We start from the raw sequence: 15955 nt of genomic DNA, 5'->3' as shown, positions 1-15955 counted from the left end.
GCAGGAAGAACAGCTTTTGATTTCTGCCCCTAAGAGGTGCACAGCTTAGTGGGGAGACAGACACATAAATACCATGATAATACCTATTGGTGACTGCTGTGGGAAGGATGTACTCAGGTGTGGTGCAAACCTGGAGTAGAGACCCTCACCCAGCCTGGGGCAACCAGGAGAGTAGGCACTGGGCCTAAAGCTGAATCTTAAGGAAGGGGTAGGAGTAAAGCAGGCAAAAGGTATGGGAGACACCCCCAGGAAAAAGGAGAGCAACTCCAGAAGAAAGACCAGCAGGATGTGTTCGGGAACCACTGCCATTGCACAAGGTTTGTATGAGTTTCCCATTGCTTCTGTAACAAATTACCATATATTTAGTCTTAAAATGACTGAAATGTGTTCTCTTGCAAGTCCGGAGGCCAGAAGTCTGAACTGAATCTTTTTTTTTTTTTTTTTCAACGTTTATTTATTTTTGGGACAGAGAGAGACAGAGCATGAACGGGGGAGGGGCAGAGAGAGAGGGAGACACAGAATCTGAAACAGGCTCCAGGCTCTGAGCCGTCAGCCCAGAGCCCGACGCGGGGCTCGAACTCACCGACCGCGAGATCGTGACCTGGCTGAAGTCAGACGCTCAACCGACTGCGCCACCCAGGCGCCCCTGAACTGAATCTTATGGAGCTAAAATCAAGATGATGGCAGGGCTGATTTCTTCTGGGAAATCCAGGGGAGAGGATCCTTCCTTTCCTCTTCCAGCTTCTGGTAGCTGTGGGCATTCCTTGGCCTGTGGCCCCACCACTCCAATTTCTCTGCATCCTAGGTCAGATTGCTTCTCCTCTTAGGTAGCCTCCTCTCTCTCCCTCACTCTGATAAAGATATTTGAGATTACACTTAGACTCTACCCGTATAACCCAGGCTAATCTCCCTTCTCAAAATCTTTAATCACATGTGCAAAGTTCCTCTTACCATGGAAGGCAGCACACCTAACAGGTTGTAGGGGTTAGGACGTGGCTATTATGCATTCCATCACAGTGCTGAGGGATAAAGGACGAGGCAGGGAGTGGGGAGTAAAGGTGAGTGTGGCCCCATCACAGAGGACCTTGGAAGGCATAGTAAAGAGCCTGGACTCTTCCCAGGGTTAAGGAGCCTTTGAAGGGATCAGATTGTATTTGAGAAAGGTCACTCTGGCTTCAATGTAGAGAATTGAGTGGAGCAGGAGGGCAGAGAGAGACTGCCCAGAAGCTTCAGTAACATCACCATGTGTTGCCAAGAACATATAAACAAGTGACACTTGATTCTCAAATGCCAATAGTTTACTTATAAATAAAGAAGGATTAGTTTGGCCAATTTGAAATGTATCCAGCATCTTCTGGTTTTCATTCTTACTCTGATTTACCCAGAAGGGTGGGTGTTTATACCCTGGGTGGCCTCAGCCTTCGTTTGAGTGTATTGTTAGGAGTAGAGCCAAGGAAGGGGCAGGCTAAGCATTCCAAATCCTGATCTGTGATTCTCAAATTCAACCATTCCAGAAAAAATGTAAGTCTGACCCGTAAAGACGCAGAGCCACAACTGAGGACACCTAAGACCAACCACTTTCAGGATAGGCACTCTGGCTTTCAGCACAGAATTGTTAATCATAAAATTCACCCATCTTCCCAACCCACCTTCCTCCCACCCTAGAAGAGTACGCTATCTTGGTTGCAGACTTAAAAATTTTTTTAGAGGGGGTGTGTGTGTTGGGGTGGGGGGGTGTTTCCCAAAAGAACTGCCCAAGCTTCTTAATCACCTGGTTCTCTCCTGGGTACATGGGCCTCAGTTGAGTTCCCTGAATCAATTTGATAATCTCTTCACTAATCCTTTCATTAACTAGTAAGATTATCTTTGTTGACGTGGCATGGAAGATTGGCTGAAGCTGGAAGGCACAGACCTGAAGGATGGGAGCCTAGAGGCAGGAAAGGCTACACTTTACTCAGGGAACTGGCAGGACCCATGCAGTAAGTGGGGTCATGTGTCCCAGATTGGGAAGGGGGGGGGGTTGTAGTTAGGGATGGTTTGCAATATTTGTTCTTCAGCCACTGAGATTTTTTTTAATCTCTTAGTAATTTCTCACATATGCACTAATTAACTTTCTAAACAATGTTTATTTTATGTTTGAGAGAGAGTGCACAGGCAAACAGGGGAGGGGTAGAGAGAGAGGGGGACAGAGGATCTGAAGCAGACTCCGTGCTGACATCCAAGAGCCCTGTGCGGGGCTCAAACTCACAGACTGGTGAGATCATGACCTGAGCCAGAGTCGGACACTTAACAGACCGAACCACTCAGGCACCCCCTTCCTAAGCTTCCTAAAACAGTCATCTACCTTTTTAGCCTGCCAGTTTTATCTAGTATCAGACATCCATGGTAGGGAAGGCAAGTAAATTTCATCTTTTGTGCCTACTTTGTTTAGTTGATAGTGGTTCCCTACAATGTTCTGCTGAGGAGTTTTCAAATATATTTATTTGTAAAGTTTACTTGTTTTTTGAGAGAGAGCACAAGACAGAGAGAGGGGGACAGAGGATCCAAGGTGGGCTGTGTGCTGACAACAGAGCCCGGTGTGGGGCTCGAACTTGCAAACTGTGAGATCACGACCTGAGCCGAAGTCAGACACTCAACCGACTGAGTCGCCTGGGTGCCCCAAGGATCTTGAGGCTATGTTAGGCTCAGGGAGAAAGAGATCAGTGGCTGATTAGCAATGTCTGCCTTGGACTTAGCAAAGAAAAGTGGTAATTGCTATTTGGAATTTGAATGCATGTCTGTTTGATTACTTTTTCACATGATCTCTCCTCCTCCACCGTGCATACATACTACTTGATACGTGACTTACACACTGCATGGTTTTTTGTTTTGCTTATTTTTTAATTCCAGTAGAGTTAACACAGTGTTAAATTAGTTTCAGGTGTACCATATAGTGATTCAACAATTCTCTATATTACTGGGTGCTCATTAAGATAAGTGTACTCTTAATCCCCTTCACCTAGTTCCCCTCTCCCTCCCCGCTTTGGTAACCATCTGTTCTCTACAGTTAAAGAGTCTATTGGTTTGTCTCTTTTGTTTCCTTTGTTCGTTCATACACACTCCATTGTAGGCACTGGATTTTGTGCACAGCAAGTGCTCAGCACAATTCAGCAAATGTTTGTAGAGACACTTGGAGAACTCCAAGACGCAATGCCCTGGAGAATCCTCTCCCGCCTGTGTTTGCTTTATCTCTGGGGCTTTTATCTCCATACCTTGGGGAAGGGGCGGGGGATCCTGTGGACATTAATTGTTGTTTAAGAGCTACCTCTTTGGCTTCAAGAGAGCCGCTTTGTCACCCTGAGGACCACTGTCAGATTCTCACCATATCCCAAGCACTATGCTGCTGCTTTAGACACACTCTTATTTCGCAAATCCCCACAGCAGCCAATGATGTAGGTATTGTTTTCTCTGCCAGACAGCTTTCTGTTGCAAGAAATGTGAAACCCGACTAAAACTGGTTTAAATGATCAGGGAATTGATGGGTTCTGCAACAGGAAGGCCAAAGGCAGCTTGATCCACTCCCGAGTCCATTTTACCTCCACTGTATTCTAGATGTCCGTGGAGGCTGTCCTTGCCTGAGGCGGTTGGAGTGGGGCCAACAAAGAAAACTCACGTAGCCTTGTGATTTGGAGGAGAGGCCTAAAAGCATACATCCTATGAGCTATAGGATCAGGTGGACTGTGCGTACCCTTCTCAAATTTAGTTTGTGGGTCCTACACCTCAGTATTTTAATTTGTCTCTGCTCTCAACCACAAGAATGCCTACCAGAAACTTTCTCAGTGTTTCAGTAGCATTTCCTGGAGGAAGCACAAACAGGCTTTTTGAAAGGCTACTGCTCATGCACTTGCTCAGCAAACCCTGAACTTCTGCTTTGTACTATGAATGTCATACGCGGTGTCTGGTGCTGGGGGCACAGAGATGAAGCAAACCCATGTAAACCGCTTAACTTTGACCATAGTGTGGTAAGTATAGCCATAGCATGGTGAGCAAAATTCTGTGGGAACCCAGACTTACATTAGACCATATAAATGTTAGTCTAGTTCGTTTCCAGTGCTGCGGCCATCATTTCTGTCAGACTTCCATTCTTGACTAGAAATTCTATTGGACACTTGTCAGTTCTATTACTTTGGCTATTAGAACAGTTTTGAAATAGTCAGCATTTTGCCTTTTGCTGTGACTTGGAAGCAGAACACCATGACAGGGAATTTTTGATTTTTGATTTGTTGAGCTGGGGCCCCAAACAGTTTAGGCAACCTTACTTCGGTAAAATGGAACTTTTTTTTTTTTTTTTTTCCTAACCAGAGGAAGAGAGCTGAGTCTTTGGTTGGAAGACAGAGGATGCTTGGTCTTTGTTACCTCACCTACTTTTTTGGGTAGGTTCTGAGCCCCTGTGGCTAGAGGACAGAAGGCCAGACATGGAAGGAACTCTTCATGGAAAGAGATACAATACACTGAGTACAAGTTGCCTGGTTTAGGGTTTGGGTCACAAAAGGGCACAGGGTGGGCAAGTCAGGGAGAGGGACTTCCTCCCCATCTCTGAGTGGAACCCAGCTCTTTGGCACTCTGAGGATTAGAAGTTTGGGAGTATCCAGGATCTGGGAATAGTGACATAGGCACTGGCAATTCTATGACAGGAACTGGAGTCAGGCAGCGGTGTGGGCAGCAGGGTGGATATAGGGTGGTTGGTGGTGGACTCATGGCTCTGGGCATTTGTAAGGTACCTTCTTTGGGATTCCCTACTCATTACTGAGGACTTTTTGGGAGGAAGGCTAAGACTTTATTGCAATATAAATAAGAGCTTGGGGTCAGTGTAAAACAGGCACTGAAAGCAAATGTGGCCACGATTGCAACCATAGTCTCAGCAGCTCTAGACAAAGTAAAGAAGTAAAGCAAATATAAGACCACTGAAGCAATATATTTACAGAGTCAAAGTCCAAAGACCACTTGAAAAACAAGAGCTGTGACCTGAAACCTAAAAAAAAAATGGGATGGAAAGGAATTATTTTTTCTTTTACTTTATGCTCTGAATCCCCTTGCCTCCAACCCTTAGTAAGCAACAATTTCGTCATCTGAAACCTGTGGATAATGACATTTGTCCTGTCTACTTTAGAAGAGAAACAAAAATTCTGTTTAAATTGGGGCACCTGGGTGGCTCAGTCGGTTGGGCGTCCGGCTTTGGCTCAGGTCACGATCTCACGGTTTGTGGGTTCAAGCCCCACGTTGGGCTCTGTGCTGACAGCTCAGAGCCTGGAGCCTGCTTCAGATTCTGTGTCTCCCTCTCTCTCTGCCCCTCCCCCACTTGTGTTCTTTCTCTCTCTCCAAAATAAACATTAAAAAAATTTTTTTTAAATTATGTTTAAATTAATATGAAAACTTATTGAAAACAGAAAAAGGGTAACCTGCAGGGTTTCAAAGCAATCACAGATTGGGTACTCAGTAAAGCCTGCCTGCTTGCCCTTTTTTTCTTTTTTCTTTTTCCTTTCTTCTGCCCTCCCTTCTTTCATCTCCTTTTAACAAAAATGTTGTTTTTAGGTGGTGTTTGAGGTGTTAGTAGGCTTGGATCCCAGGACCTTTCCAACATAATAACAGAAGCACTTTGCATTACCCTAGAGCTTATCTTTTTCTTTTCTGAGACAAGAGCTTCTGTTATTATCATTTCCATGTGACAGAGGGGAAATTGGGGTTGGGGCCTCAAGCGACCTGACCTTAGGTCTCAAAAAGAAATAGTGGCAGTTTGGGACTCTGGTCTAGGGCTCTTTTGCGAAGTTTAGATAGCTTGCTCACTGACACCTACCCCAATGGCAACAGTAGCTGTACATTACAGTCCACTGAGGAGCTTTAAAAAACATGCCAAAGATCACTTGTCACACCAGTTAGCATAGTAGGTAAAACAATTGACTTAGGAGCCAGATTCTGAGTTTGAATTACGCCTTTACTACTTAGTAGCTGTGTGACCTTGGCTAGGTACTTAACTTCTCTGTGCCTCAGTTTTCCTTTTTTAAAGTGGGGATAATAACACCATGTTCTCTGTAGTATTGTTCTAAGGATTCAGTGAATGAGGCACTTAGAACAAGGTCTGACATACAGTAATCTCCATTTTATTTATTAAAGAATTTTTTAAATGTTTTATTTATTTTTGAGAGAGACAGAGCATGAGCAGGGCAGGGGCAGAGAAAGAGGGAGACACAGAATCCAAAGCAGGCTCAAGGCTCTGAGCTGTCAGCACAGAGCCCCACGCAGGGCTCGAACCCACAAACTGTGAGATCATGACCTGAGCTGAAGTTGGACGCTTAACCGACTGAGCCACCTAGGTGCACCCCGGTAGTCGCTAGGAAAAAAAAAAAAATGTTTATTTATTTTGAAGGAGAGAGAGAGAGTGAGTGTGTGCACGAGCAGGGGAGGGACAGAGAGAGAGAATCCCAGGTAGGACCTGAGCCGTCAGCACAAAACCTGACCCAGAACCTGATGCAGGCTCCATCACCCCATTGAGATCATGACCTGAGCCGAAATGGAGTCAGATGCTTAATGAACTGAGCCAGCCAGGTGCCCCTGCTATTTAAAGTCCTACACCAGAGCAAGCACTTTGCTTCTTAAATAAACCAATAAAATTGAAGGTGGGGATCGTCTTGCACAAGTGCTCCTCCACCCTGGGATTCTAATGTACAGCCTGGATTTTCAAACTGTGAACGTAGTGCCTCTTGGAATTCCGCCCCTTGAAAAGTTAACTTTAACCAATGGGTGAGGAACTTTTTTTTTTCTCTCTCTGCAGATGATGAGCCCAGAAACCTGTTACCTGCATCTGCAGGGACCAATGGGCGGAGGAAATTGGGGGAGGAAGAACACTCTCCACACCCTCTGGGAATTGTAGTTCCCCATGGGGCCTGTAGGCGCTCAGTGGCCAGCTAGGAACTACAACGTCCATAATGCTGCGCGCAGAGCGCCTTTACCTCTTTCCCGCGACTCTCGCTCGGCTTTCCAGTACCGCCTCTTGGCGGCGGCAGCAGAGGCACCATGGCCGACGACGGCCGCCCTGCCGAGGCGCCCAGCCCACGGGGCTCCCCGGGTCGGGCGCCGCGGGTCCCGCGCGCGGTCGGGCCGGGAAGCGGGGTCAGCTGCGGGGAGACCCCTAGGACGCCGGCGCTGGCGCTGCGCTTCGATAAGCCCATCAAGCAGGCCTTCTACAATACGGGGGCCGTGCTGTTCGTGTGCCTGTGCTGCGGCGCCGCCGTGCTCGTCTACTTCATCCTGGAGGCCTTCCTGCGGCCACTGCTGTGGGCCGTGCTGTGCGGCACCTTCCTGCACCCCTTCAAGAGCTCGCTGACGCGCCTGGGCCGCCACTGGCTGCAGCGCCTGCACCGCGCGCACACGCCCATCGTGCTGGCCGCGCTGCTGCTGCCGCTCTGCTTCGCCGACTACGGCGTTGAGGCCCTGGGCGAGCAGGCGCTGCGCCGCCGCCGCCTGCTGCTGCTGCTGGGCGCCGGCGGCCCGCTCCTTTACGGCCTCTACTGCCTCGGCAGCTACCTGGGCGTGCAGGTGCTGCTGGCGCACGCCGGCGCGCTCATCTGCCGCGGGCTGGACTACTTCAGCAGCCTGTGGGTGAGTGAGCGGCCACTCGGACACGGTCCATGGGCCCAGGGCACCCCTCAACACACACCCGGCTCCCGAGGGTGCCATCCTGCAGCTCCTCCTCACTGTGCAGGGACCATCAGAAGTCTCCGCTCTCCTTCCCCTGCACCTAAGGAACTTGGCCCACTTCCTTCCAAAGAGAGGGCGGGTGTGGTTTGAAACAGCTGTTCTGTCCCCGCCCCCATCTTAATACTCTAAGGTGGTTGTGTCCCTAGTTTGGGAATCGCAGTTCCGCTTTTCAGGTTGACTTGAGCATGGGCAGGTGGACTTGAATTTACCCCTGGGCAGCGTGCGGGGCGGCGGGGGGTGGGGTCCGACCATCTTTAGTTCTCACGGGAGACTTTTCTGGATATCAGCTGGAAGGGACCTTAGAGATCCCAGTCCAGCTTGTCATCCTGCAGACGGGAGAAGTGACTACTTACCAGGCTAGGGCTAGTTAGGGACAAAGAAGGGACGGATTGACTCAAGTTTCTCAAGTCATAAGACGAAGTTTGCTTCAAAGGCCGTTGCTGCTTCTGAGTTCAGGAGCTTTCGAGTATACTTGGTGTGAGGCACCTGGGCCTGCTCCCACGCCACACTCGACTTCTTGGGAACCACTTGTGGAGGAACTGCTGTACCAGAGTACCTTGCCTCCCGCCTGGATTACTTAAGCAGACCGAGTAAAGAAGAGGTAGATTTGCTTCTTGGATCGCCCTGCGCTTATTCATAGAAAATTTGGGAGCTTTAGAATTGGAAAGGATTTCAAAGATAATCTAGTGGCACATTTCCTAACTCAGACTAGATTCTAGACCAGTTAATCCCCCAACTATTTAACCGAGGGCTATTAAAAACAGGTGAATATTTAATGCATGAGAATGCTAATTCGTCAATAAACAGTACCATTTAAAAATAATTTTCTTTGCTTTTGTCAGTGTTCAGTGCACCTTGACATCAAGTTGCAAAATGATACCCCTTATGTGTGAAACAAAGTTTTGAGTTGCTAAGGTTATTGGTGGAGTGATAATTGATTCCAGAACTCCTGTATTCTCTTGTTCTGTCACTACCACCTCTCAGTTTCCATTGAAAGGGGATTGAACGTGTTGATGGATGCTAGGGTTTGTAGGGGTTTAAAACGAGTAAGATGCAGGCTTTGTCTTCAAGGTCATGGAATCATACGTGAACATGTTCTCATGGAGATGGCAGACAAGCACGTCATTACCAACCCATTATGGGCCAGCGAGATATTGGGGAGCACCTCATCCATAATTTTGGGATGCTGTCTGTGTGTGCAACTGCTAAGTGATCAGACCAGCTTTGGCCTCCAAGTGGCCTGGGCTATTTCAGTTGTAGAAAAGAGGGATGTGGAATGACCTTTGAACTCCTGGGGCTTGCTGGATTGTCAGGTGGGAGTGATCCTGGAGTGTTTTTACTGCCAGATGCCTGCCACTTCTCAGGAGAGGCTTCTGAGGCACAGAGAATGTGATCGTCCCAAAGTCACATAACTTGTGAAGAAATCCAGAGTACGCTTCATCTCCTTTACCCTGTTATTTATACCTTCCGTGCTATTTCTTGTTTCACAGTTCAGTTGACTGCCTCATATAAGACCGAATACTATATGCTGTTAAGAAATATAAATACTGTGACCTGATTTCTACCCTCAAGAAATTCAGTCTTGTCAAAGGCAGACGCATGTACAGTTTCTGCTGACATTTTGACTGTTGATACTGCAATTTAGTGTAAATTACTGTTGGCAAGACCACACAGCATATCCACGAAACTATAGGAAATTGGAAAGTAAAAGATCTAACGTATAAATAACGTAATGTCATACTATACTAAGAAGTTGAATACATGGATAAATTGGCAAGATTAGTGGAAAGTGGGGCATTTCTGCCAGTTACTCCCAGTGAAAAATGAGATGAGGAATTGAGTACCAGTGAAGAAGTGCCTGTAGCTGAATGTATGTAGTTCTGAATATCTTTTTTTACAGAGGAGAAACCCTCAATTTTGTACTTTACTCGAATACCCTTGTATGAGTTGTGAATGAATGGAAGAGGGGTAAGGGCCAATATTAATTTGGCTAGAAGGCGGGAGGAAGGTCTAGCCAATTAATGATTTTTGTTGTTTGTTTATTTTGAGAGAGAGGGAGAGAGAGAGCGCTCAGGGGGAGGGGCAGATAGAAAAGGAGAGAGAATCCTAAGAGGCTCCTTGTTGTCAGCACAGAGCCCGGCCCTGGAGCTCTGTCTCATGAGCCATGAGAGCAAGACCTGAGCCGACATCAAGAGTTGATGTTTAACCCACTGAGCCACCCAGGCACCCCCGATTAGTGATTTTTAAAAGGCTTGCAAGAGCTGTTTGGCTACAGTGATGGGGGCACAGGAAAAGAGTGGAGGAAAACAAAACTATTGTAAAAGAGAGTATGACTTAACTAGAAGTGCATAGGAATGGTAGAGGGGCTTAAATCGAACCAGTGGGTCCCCTAGGTTGATCTGAATTTGAGAGAAACAAGGCTTGAAGTTGTGGTTTCTTGCAGCAACCCTTAGGGGTGGGCGGGTAGATGGGGGAGAGGTGTACTTGGGAGGCAGAGACGGGGAGTCCTCAGCTCTCCGCCAAAAGGGCAGATTAAGGCCTGACCTGAAGTGAAGGAACGTCGTGTGACTGGGCAAGGAGCCCACTCTGTAACTTTCCTGTCTCAGAGTTCACAGTCGGTGTGGTTCTGTGAGCCCACACAGAGCTGTCTTGGTATAGAGAAAGAGTCCATATTTTCTAGACAACTTGTAAATTTGAACCTGCTGCTGAAGAGAGACATAGATAGGAAAGGGAGGGAGAAAAGTTACATTTAAGCAAATCTACGTTTTGGGGAGCCGACATTTCATACCTTTAAGATCCAACTTTTGAGCATCTATCACATGCCAGGCACTGTATCAGGTGCTTTCATGGGTGTTGTTTTCTACTCGCAATTATCCTGTGAAGAATGAGAGAGGGATTTCATTGGTGTAAAGACTGGTTTAGAGATTGATCTGTTCATTCCGACAGTAAATGGTTCAGCAGCCCAATCAGCAAAATTCTTTTGTCAGCAAAACTCTTAGGAACCTTTTTTTTTTTTTTAATTTTTTTTTTTTCAACGTTTATTTATTTTTGGGACAGAGAGAGACAGAGCATGAACGGGGGAGGGGCAGAGAGAGAGGGAGACACAGAATCGGAAACAGGCTCCAGGCTCTGAGCCATCAGCCCAGAGCCCGACGCGGGGCTCGAACTCCTGGACCGCGAGATCGTGACCTGGCTGAAGTCGGACGCTTAACCGACTGCGCCACCCAGGCGCCCCTCTTAGGAACCTTTGATAAGAATTTTTAAAAGTTTCCCCCTACTTTGTTGTGTTTATTTTTATTTTATTTAAAAAATTTTTATAACGTTTTATTTATTTTTGACAGAGAGAGCATGAGCGGGGGAGGGGCAGAGAGAGAGGGAGACACAGAATCTGAAGCAGGCTCCAGGCTCTCAGCTGTCAGCACAGAGCCCGACATGGGGCTCAAACTCACCGCGAGATCATGACCTGAGCCGAAGTTGGACACAACTGACTGAGCCACCCAGGCGCCCCTACTTTGTCGTGTTTAAATGTTTTAGTTTAAGTTTTTAGAATAGAAACTGATTTTAGTTATTTGGGGAAAAATGTAGAAGAATATCAAGACTGGACTAACCATACATGTTCCCCCAAAGACCCTTGGATTCTAGTCTTCTAGAAACCTTGGTCATCACTTTCCTTCTTTTATCTTTGTATCTGTTCAGCTATTTCCAAGTCCTGTACAGTTTTCCTCTCTAGTGGCTTCCATACCTGTGTTCTCCTTTGTTGCCAATTTATCCTTCTAGTTCTGTTCCTCTTCACCTCATTTTTGGGTTTCTTCAGTCTCTTAACACCCTATTCTGCTTGCAAGTGAAAGACGAAGCATTTATGGTGTGAATAATTCTCTTAAACAGTTTGAAATATATTAGAATTTTGTAGGGACTTCAGAAGTGATTTCTAAGCACTTAAAAAAAAAAAAAATCACCTGTTGCACCAAGCTCACCTGTGACACAGTCCTTGGGGCCCATGGCATCTTCCCATGATGTAGAGTTATCAAGATAAAACTGAAAAGCAAATTCCCTCTCCTCCCCTGCCCCTTCTTCTTTGCTGGGAGTGTTTTGATCTTCCTGTCCCTCTTACTTAGTCCATACATGTTAGAAGATTTGGAGACCCTCTATAGTTTTTGTGTAATAGTAATAGATTTGATTTCTTCCACGGTTTCTGATCCCGTTGTTTCTATTTTACTTTATAAAGAAGTATGAGGTAGAAAGAATAGTGGCAGAAGGTGAGAAGACCGTAAATTCTACTTATTTAATTTTTTTTTTTTTCGTAAGTAATCTCCCCAGTGTGGGGCTCAGACTCATGACCCTGAGATCAAGAGTCCCATGCCCTTTTGACTGAGCCAGCCAGGTGCCCCGAGACTGTAAATTCTCAACTGAGCTCTGTCAATAGCTTGTTCTGTGACCTTTGACTGGCCAGGGCTCTTCTATGGGCCACTCCACTCCAGCTGTGTGAAGCGTAGGGTTGGCTTCCATGATTTCTCAGCTTCCTTGCACGGTTCCCAAGTGTTTGGCGGTACTGCCCAAGAGGCTCTTAGTCAGCCAGCCGGGCCCACTCTCTTCCACTTCTGAACCCTTGTCTAGGTGTGCTTTTGCTTGCCTGGCATCAGTAAGGAGGAAAGTTGCCAGTGCCTAGGTTCTTTCTCAAAGACGCTGATTATAAAAGATACTTGACTCTAAGTTGCCACACCACAAAAGAGAATAGTTTTCAAATTGGGATAAAGCTGTTTTAAAGGAGAATGAAATAGCTGAAGCAATCACTGATTGAGATTTGTACATTTGTGCAGTTGGGATTATGCATCAGGGGCTGCTGCTGGGAGGTTGTTCTCGCTGTGAAAGACTTGGGGAACTGTTTTTGCAAAAACATGCAACAGAAGCAAGCCCAGTTGTTTTTCCGGTTAGTGCCCACATGGCAATAAATAAAACCGTCTGAAAGGCAAAGTCTACTTATGTTTTATGCAGTTAGTATTTTATCAGAAAAGCCTATGTGGTTAATAAGCCTGATGAAAGGAAAATGTGATTATTAGTTAGTAGTGCTAAATAAATGTTGCCAGTTTTTATGGGACATTTTATGTGGTATTGAGCACACATTGGTGCTTTAAAGTGAGTATTAAATGTGTATTTTGAAAAGGATACATTGTTTTAAAGAACACACATTTGAGAAAGTATGCCCTCTTATATATAAACTGTGGTTCATTGATTTCCTCCATAGCTGGAAGCAAATTCATACTTGAACAGGATTGTTCAGCTACTAAACGTAGAGACAAATATAAAACTCTTAAAGACAGACTTTAGAAATCCATACTAGAAATTATATTTGTAATTTGAAAGTACAAAATCCTTATTTTTGGTGAATTTATTTTAAAGAATATTTAGCAATTTCAAAAATTGGTTCAAGTAAAACATGTTGTATGCAAAACAACTTAAGCAACATAGAAGTCTGTATGGTAAAGTGAATAGTTTCTTTGCCACCATTCCCACAGGGTAACATGTTACTATTGTTAACTGATGAATAACCAAAATTTCTTTGTGTGCTTATATGAACATATAAAGTATGGGGCATTTGTTTTTCAAAACAAAAATGGGGTAACATATATATACAATTTTGCACCTTGCTCTTTCATTTATCTTTGTATTATACACATCTTTCCTTGTTAGCACTAATAGATACAGCTCTTTCTTTTTAATAGTACTATAGTATATAAAAATTTTTTTTTCCAGATGTCTTTTAGAAAATATTCTTATTGTAGCTCTGAATATATGTTAGGATAATCTGATAAACATTTTTCAAACATTGGTAATTTATGTAATCATAACGGTTTAATAAGAAATCTATAAAGTGTTTATAAATGGTCATACTTTTTGAGCTAATAATATCCTGTGAATCTTTTCTGAGGAGACGCTTCAGAATATTGGGGGAAAAATATCCATAGGTCAAAAGAGGTGTTTTTTTTTTTTTAATTTTTTTTTTAACGTTTATTCATTTTTTGAGAGACAGAGTGTGAGTGGGGGAGGGGCAGAGAGAGAGGGAAACAGAATCCAAAGCAGGCTCCAGGCTCTGGATGGACAGCACAGAGCCTGATGTGGGGCTCAAACCCACAAACCGCGAGATCATGACCTGAGCCAATGTCGGACGCTTAACCCATTGAGCCACCCAGGCGCCCCAAAAGAGGTTTTTTAAGTTCAAAACATTTGCAGAGTGCCTGGGTGTCTCAGTCAGTTAAGCATCTGACTCTTGATTTCAGCTCAGGTCATGATCTCAACAAATGGTTTGTGGGATTGAGCTCTGCATTGGGCCCTGTGCTGTCAGTGTAGAGCCTGTTTGGGATTCTCTCTCTCCTCCTCCTCCTCCTCCTCCTCCTCCTCCTCCTCCTCCTCCTCCTCCTCTCTGGCTCTCCCCTGCTTATACTCTCTCTCTCTCAAAATAAATAAATAAACTTAAAAAAAATCTTTAAAAAAAAACCTCAAAAACCATATGCTGTTTATAAAGATGAAAATACTTTTAGAAAATTCAACACTTGAAGGAAAGCAGAAAGAAGCAAATTGCCCCCTGAAATCCAACTATCCAGAGATACTATTTTTAAATATTTGGGCTGAGTGTATTTTCACCAATACAGATTTACACACGTGTGCATTTATACTGTCATTGAATGTAGATATTCATCATTCCTCTGAAAGTCTGAAAAATTGTTCCAGTTTCTGGAGGTACCATTATTTAAAGAGTCCTTTACAAAATGACATTTAAGTTATTTTTTAAAATATTTTTTGCAGCCGCAGTGAACATTTTCAGATCTGTGTGCACAGTATATGGAACTTCTATAAACCAAACTAGGAACTTCCGTAAACCAAGTTCCTAGAAGTAGAATTGGGGACTGTATTTAATAAGTGGGTGTTTTAAACTGAAATAAGGCTATCAGTGGGTTTCAGGTTTACTAGGTGAAAACATGTGCTTCTCTTTAGACTATGAGTCTCCCTCTGAAATATGCAGTCTCTTTTCTCTCCCCGTAGGTGATACTGATTCCTTATGAGTACAGGTAAGAAACAGAAACTTACTAGAAGTCAGTTTAAAAACCATCATAGGCTTAATCTCTGAAAGCAGGTTCTTGTGCTTTGTTATCCCTGACTTATGGTCAGCTTTTGCTCACACAAAATATTCCATTTTTAGACAGCTATAGTTTGTTAGAAAAATTTATCCTCATTTGAGCTGCAGTGTGGTGTTTCTTGATTCCCACCTATTGTTTCTGCTCTCAGGACCACAGGGGTTAAGGTGAATGCCTCTCCCAGATGACTTTTTCCCAGCTGTTTGAAGATAGCTATCAAATCCTCATATTTTCTTCTTTTTTTTTCCTAAATGGAGCAGTTTTTTACCCCCCCCCCCCAACTATAGTTTGTATCTCCTATGTGGTGATTTCTATTTCCTTTCCCAGTCTGAACGTTATGGCTGTGGTTTTGATAGTGCGGAAGTCATTGAAACAATCATTTTTCCTGATATGAGCATTATTAATAGGCACTCACACTATTTATACTCCTGACTCACACTGAACCGAAAAGTAGCCTAGCCATCCTCTTCCCATTCAGTACTTTGCAGGTGAGTTTGAACCTAAGAGCAGATTTTTGTATCTTTCTATTAAATTTAATCTTTTTTGAATTAGCCATTGTTCTAGCTTCGGGATATCTTTTTGAATCATTATAGTCATCTCCGTTTTTATTGACTGTTGCCAATTTTGTGTAATCTGTGAATTCAATTAATATGCTTTCTAGTCTCTTACCTGAATTACTGACTCAATGTTTCATGGCGTGGGGCTGATTACCCCTGTGCGCACCGAAGACTGACCGTTTGCTGAGGATCATTTTTTAACAGATTTGGTATGCAAGTGTGCTATTATTATACTCTGATTTCATTCTGAGCTCTACAGCCCTGCTTCAAATTCTCTGAATTCCCAGGTTAAATTTGTGCAGTTCTGCAAGCTTGAACTCTTTTGATGCAGCTGTAGTTCCACTTCCCATGTGCTCATATAGCTGGGGCTTAAGATCTCTTGAATATTTCATCTAATAGAGTTGCTTGAAGAAATATCCTTTCCATTATAACAGAATTTGTGCTCATTAAAGGCACTTTGGAAGGTACAGAAAAAGGAAAAGGAAAACCAGAATCTTATCACCCAAATACAATTACTAACTTCTTAGTACATTT

The 15955-nt window shown here is 44.5% G+C and overlaps 1 protein-coding gene across 7 annotated transcripts in view; it reads left to right on the top strand.

Moving 5' to 3' along the window:
• Positions 1-7011: 7011 nt before the first annotated feature.
• TMEM245 (transmembrane protein 245) overlaps positions 7012-15955 on the top strand; it is a 102942-nt gene continuing 93998 nt past the window's right edge. For 4 of the 7 annotated variants that reach the window (XM_045467728.1, XM_045467727.1, XM_045467731.1 and 1 more), the window contains exon 1: positions 7014-7635. In XM_045467728.1, coding sequence (XP_045323684.1) covers positions 7051-7635 — 585 coding nt within the window. In that variant the 5' untranslated portion in view covers positions 7014-7050. Of the gene's footprint in view, positions 7636-15955 lie in introns of all 7 variants that reach the window. The other 3 variants (XM_045467724.1, XM_045467725.1, XM_045467729.1) reach the window with 2 other exon arrangements.

This window comes from Leopardus geoffroyi, chromosome D4 (assembly GCF_018350155.1).
Source record: "Leopardus geoffroyi isolate Oge1 chromosome D4, O.geoffroyi_Oge1_pat1.0, whole genome shotgun sequence".
Classification (NCBI taxonomy): domain Eukaryota; kingdom Metazoa; phylum Chordata; class Mammalia; order Carnivora; family Felidae; genus Leopardus; species Leopardus geoffroyi.
This window is presented reverse-complemented; position numbering and strand designations above follow the sequence as displayed.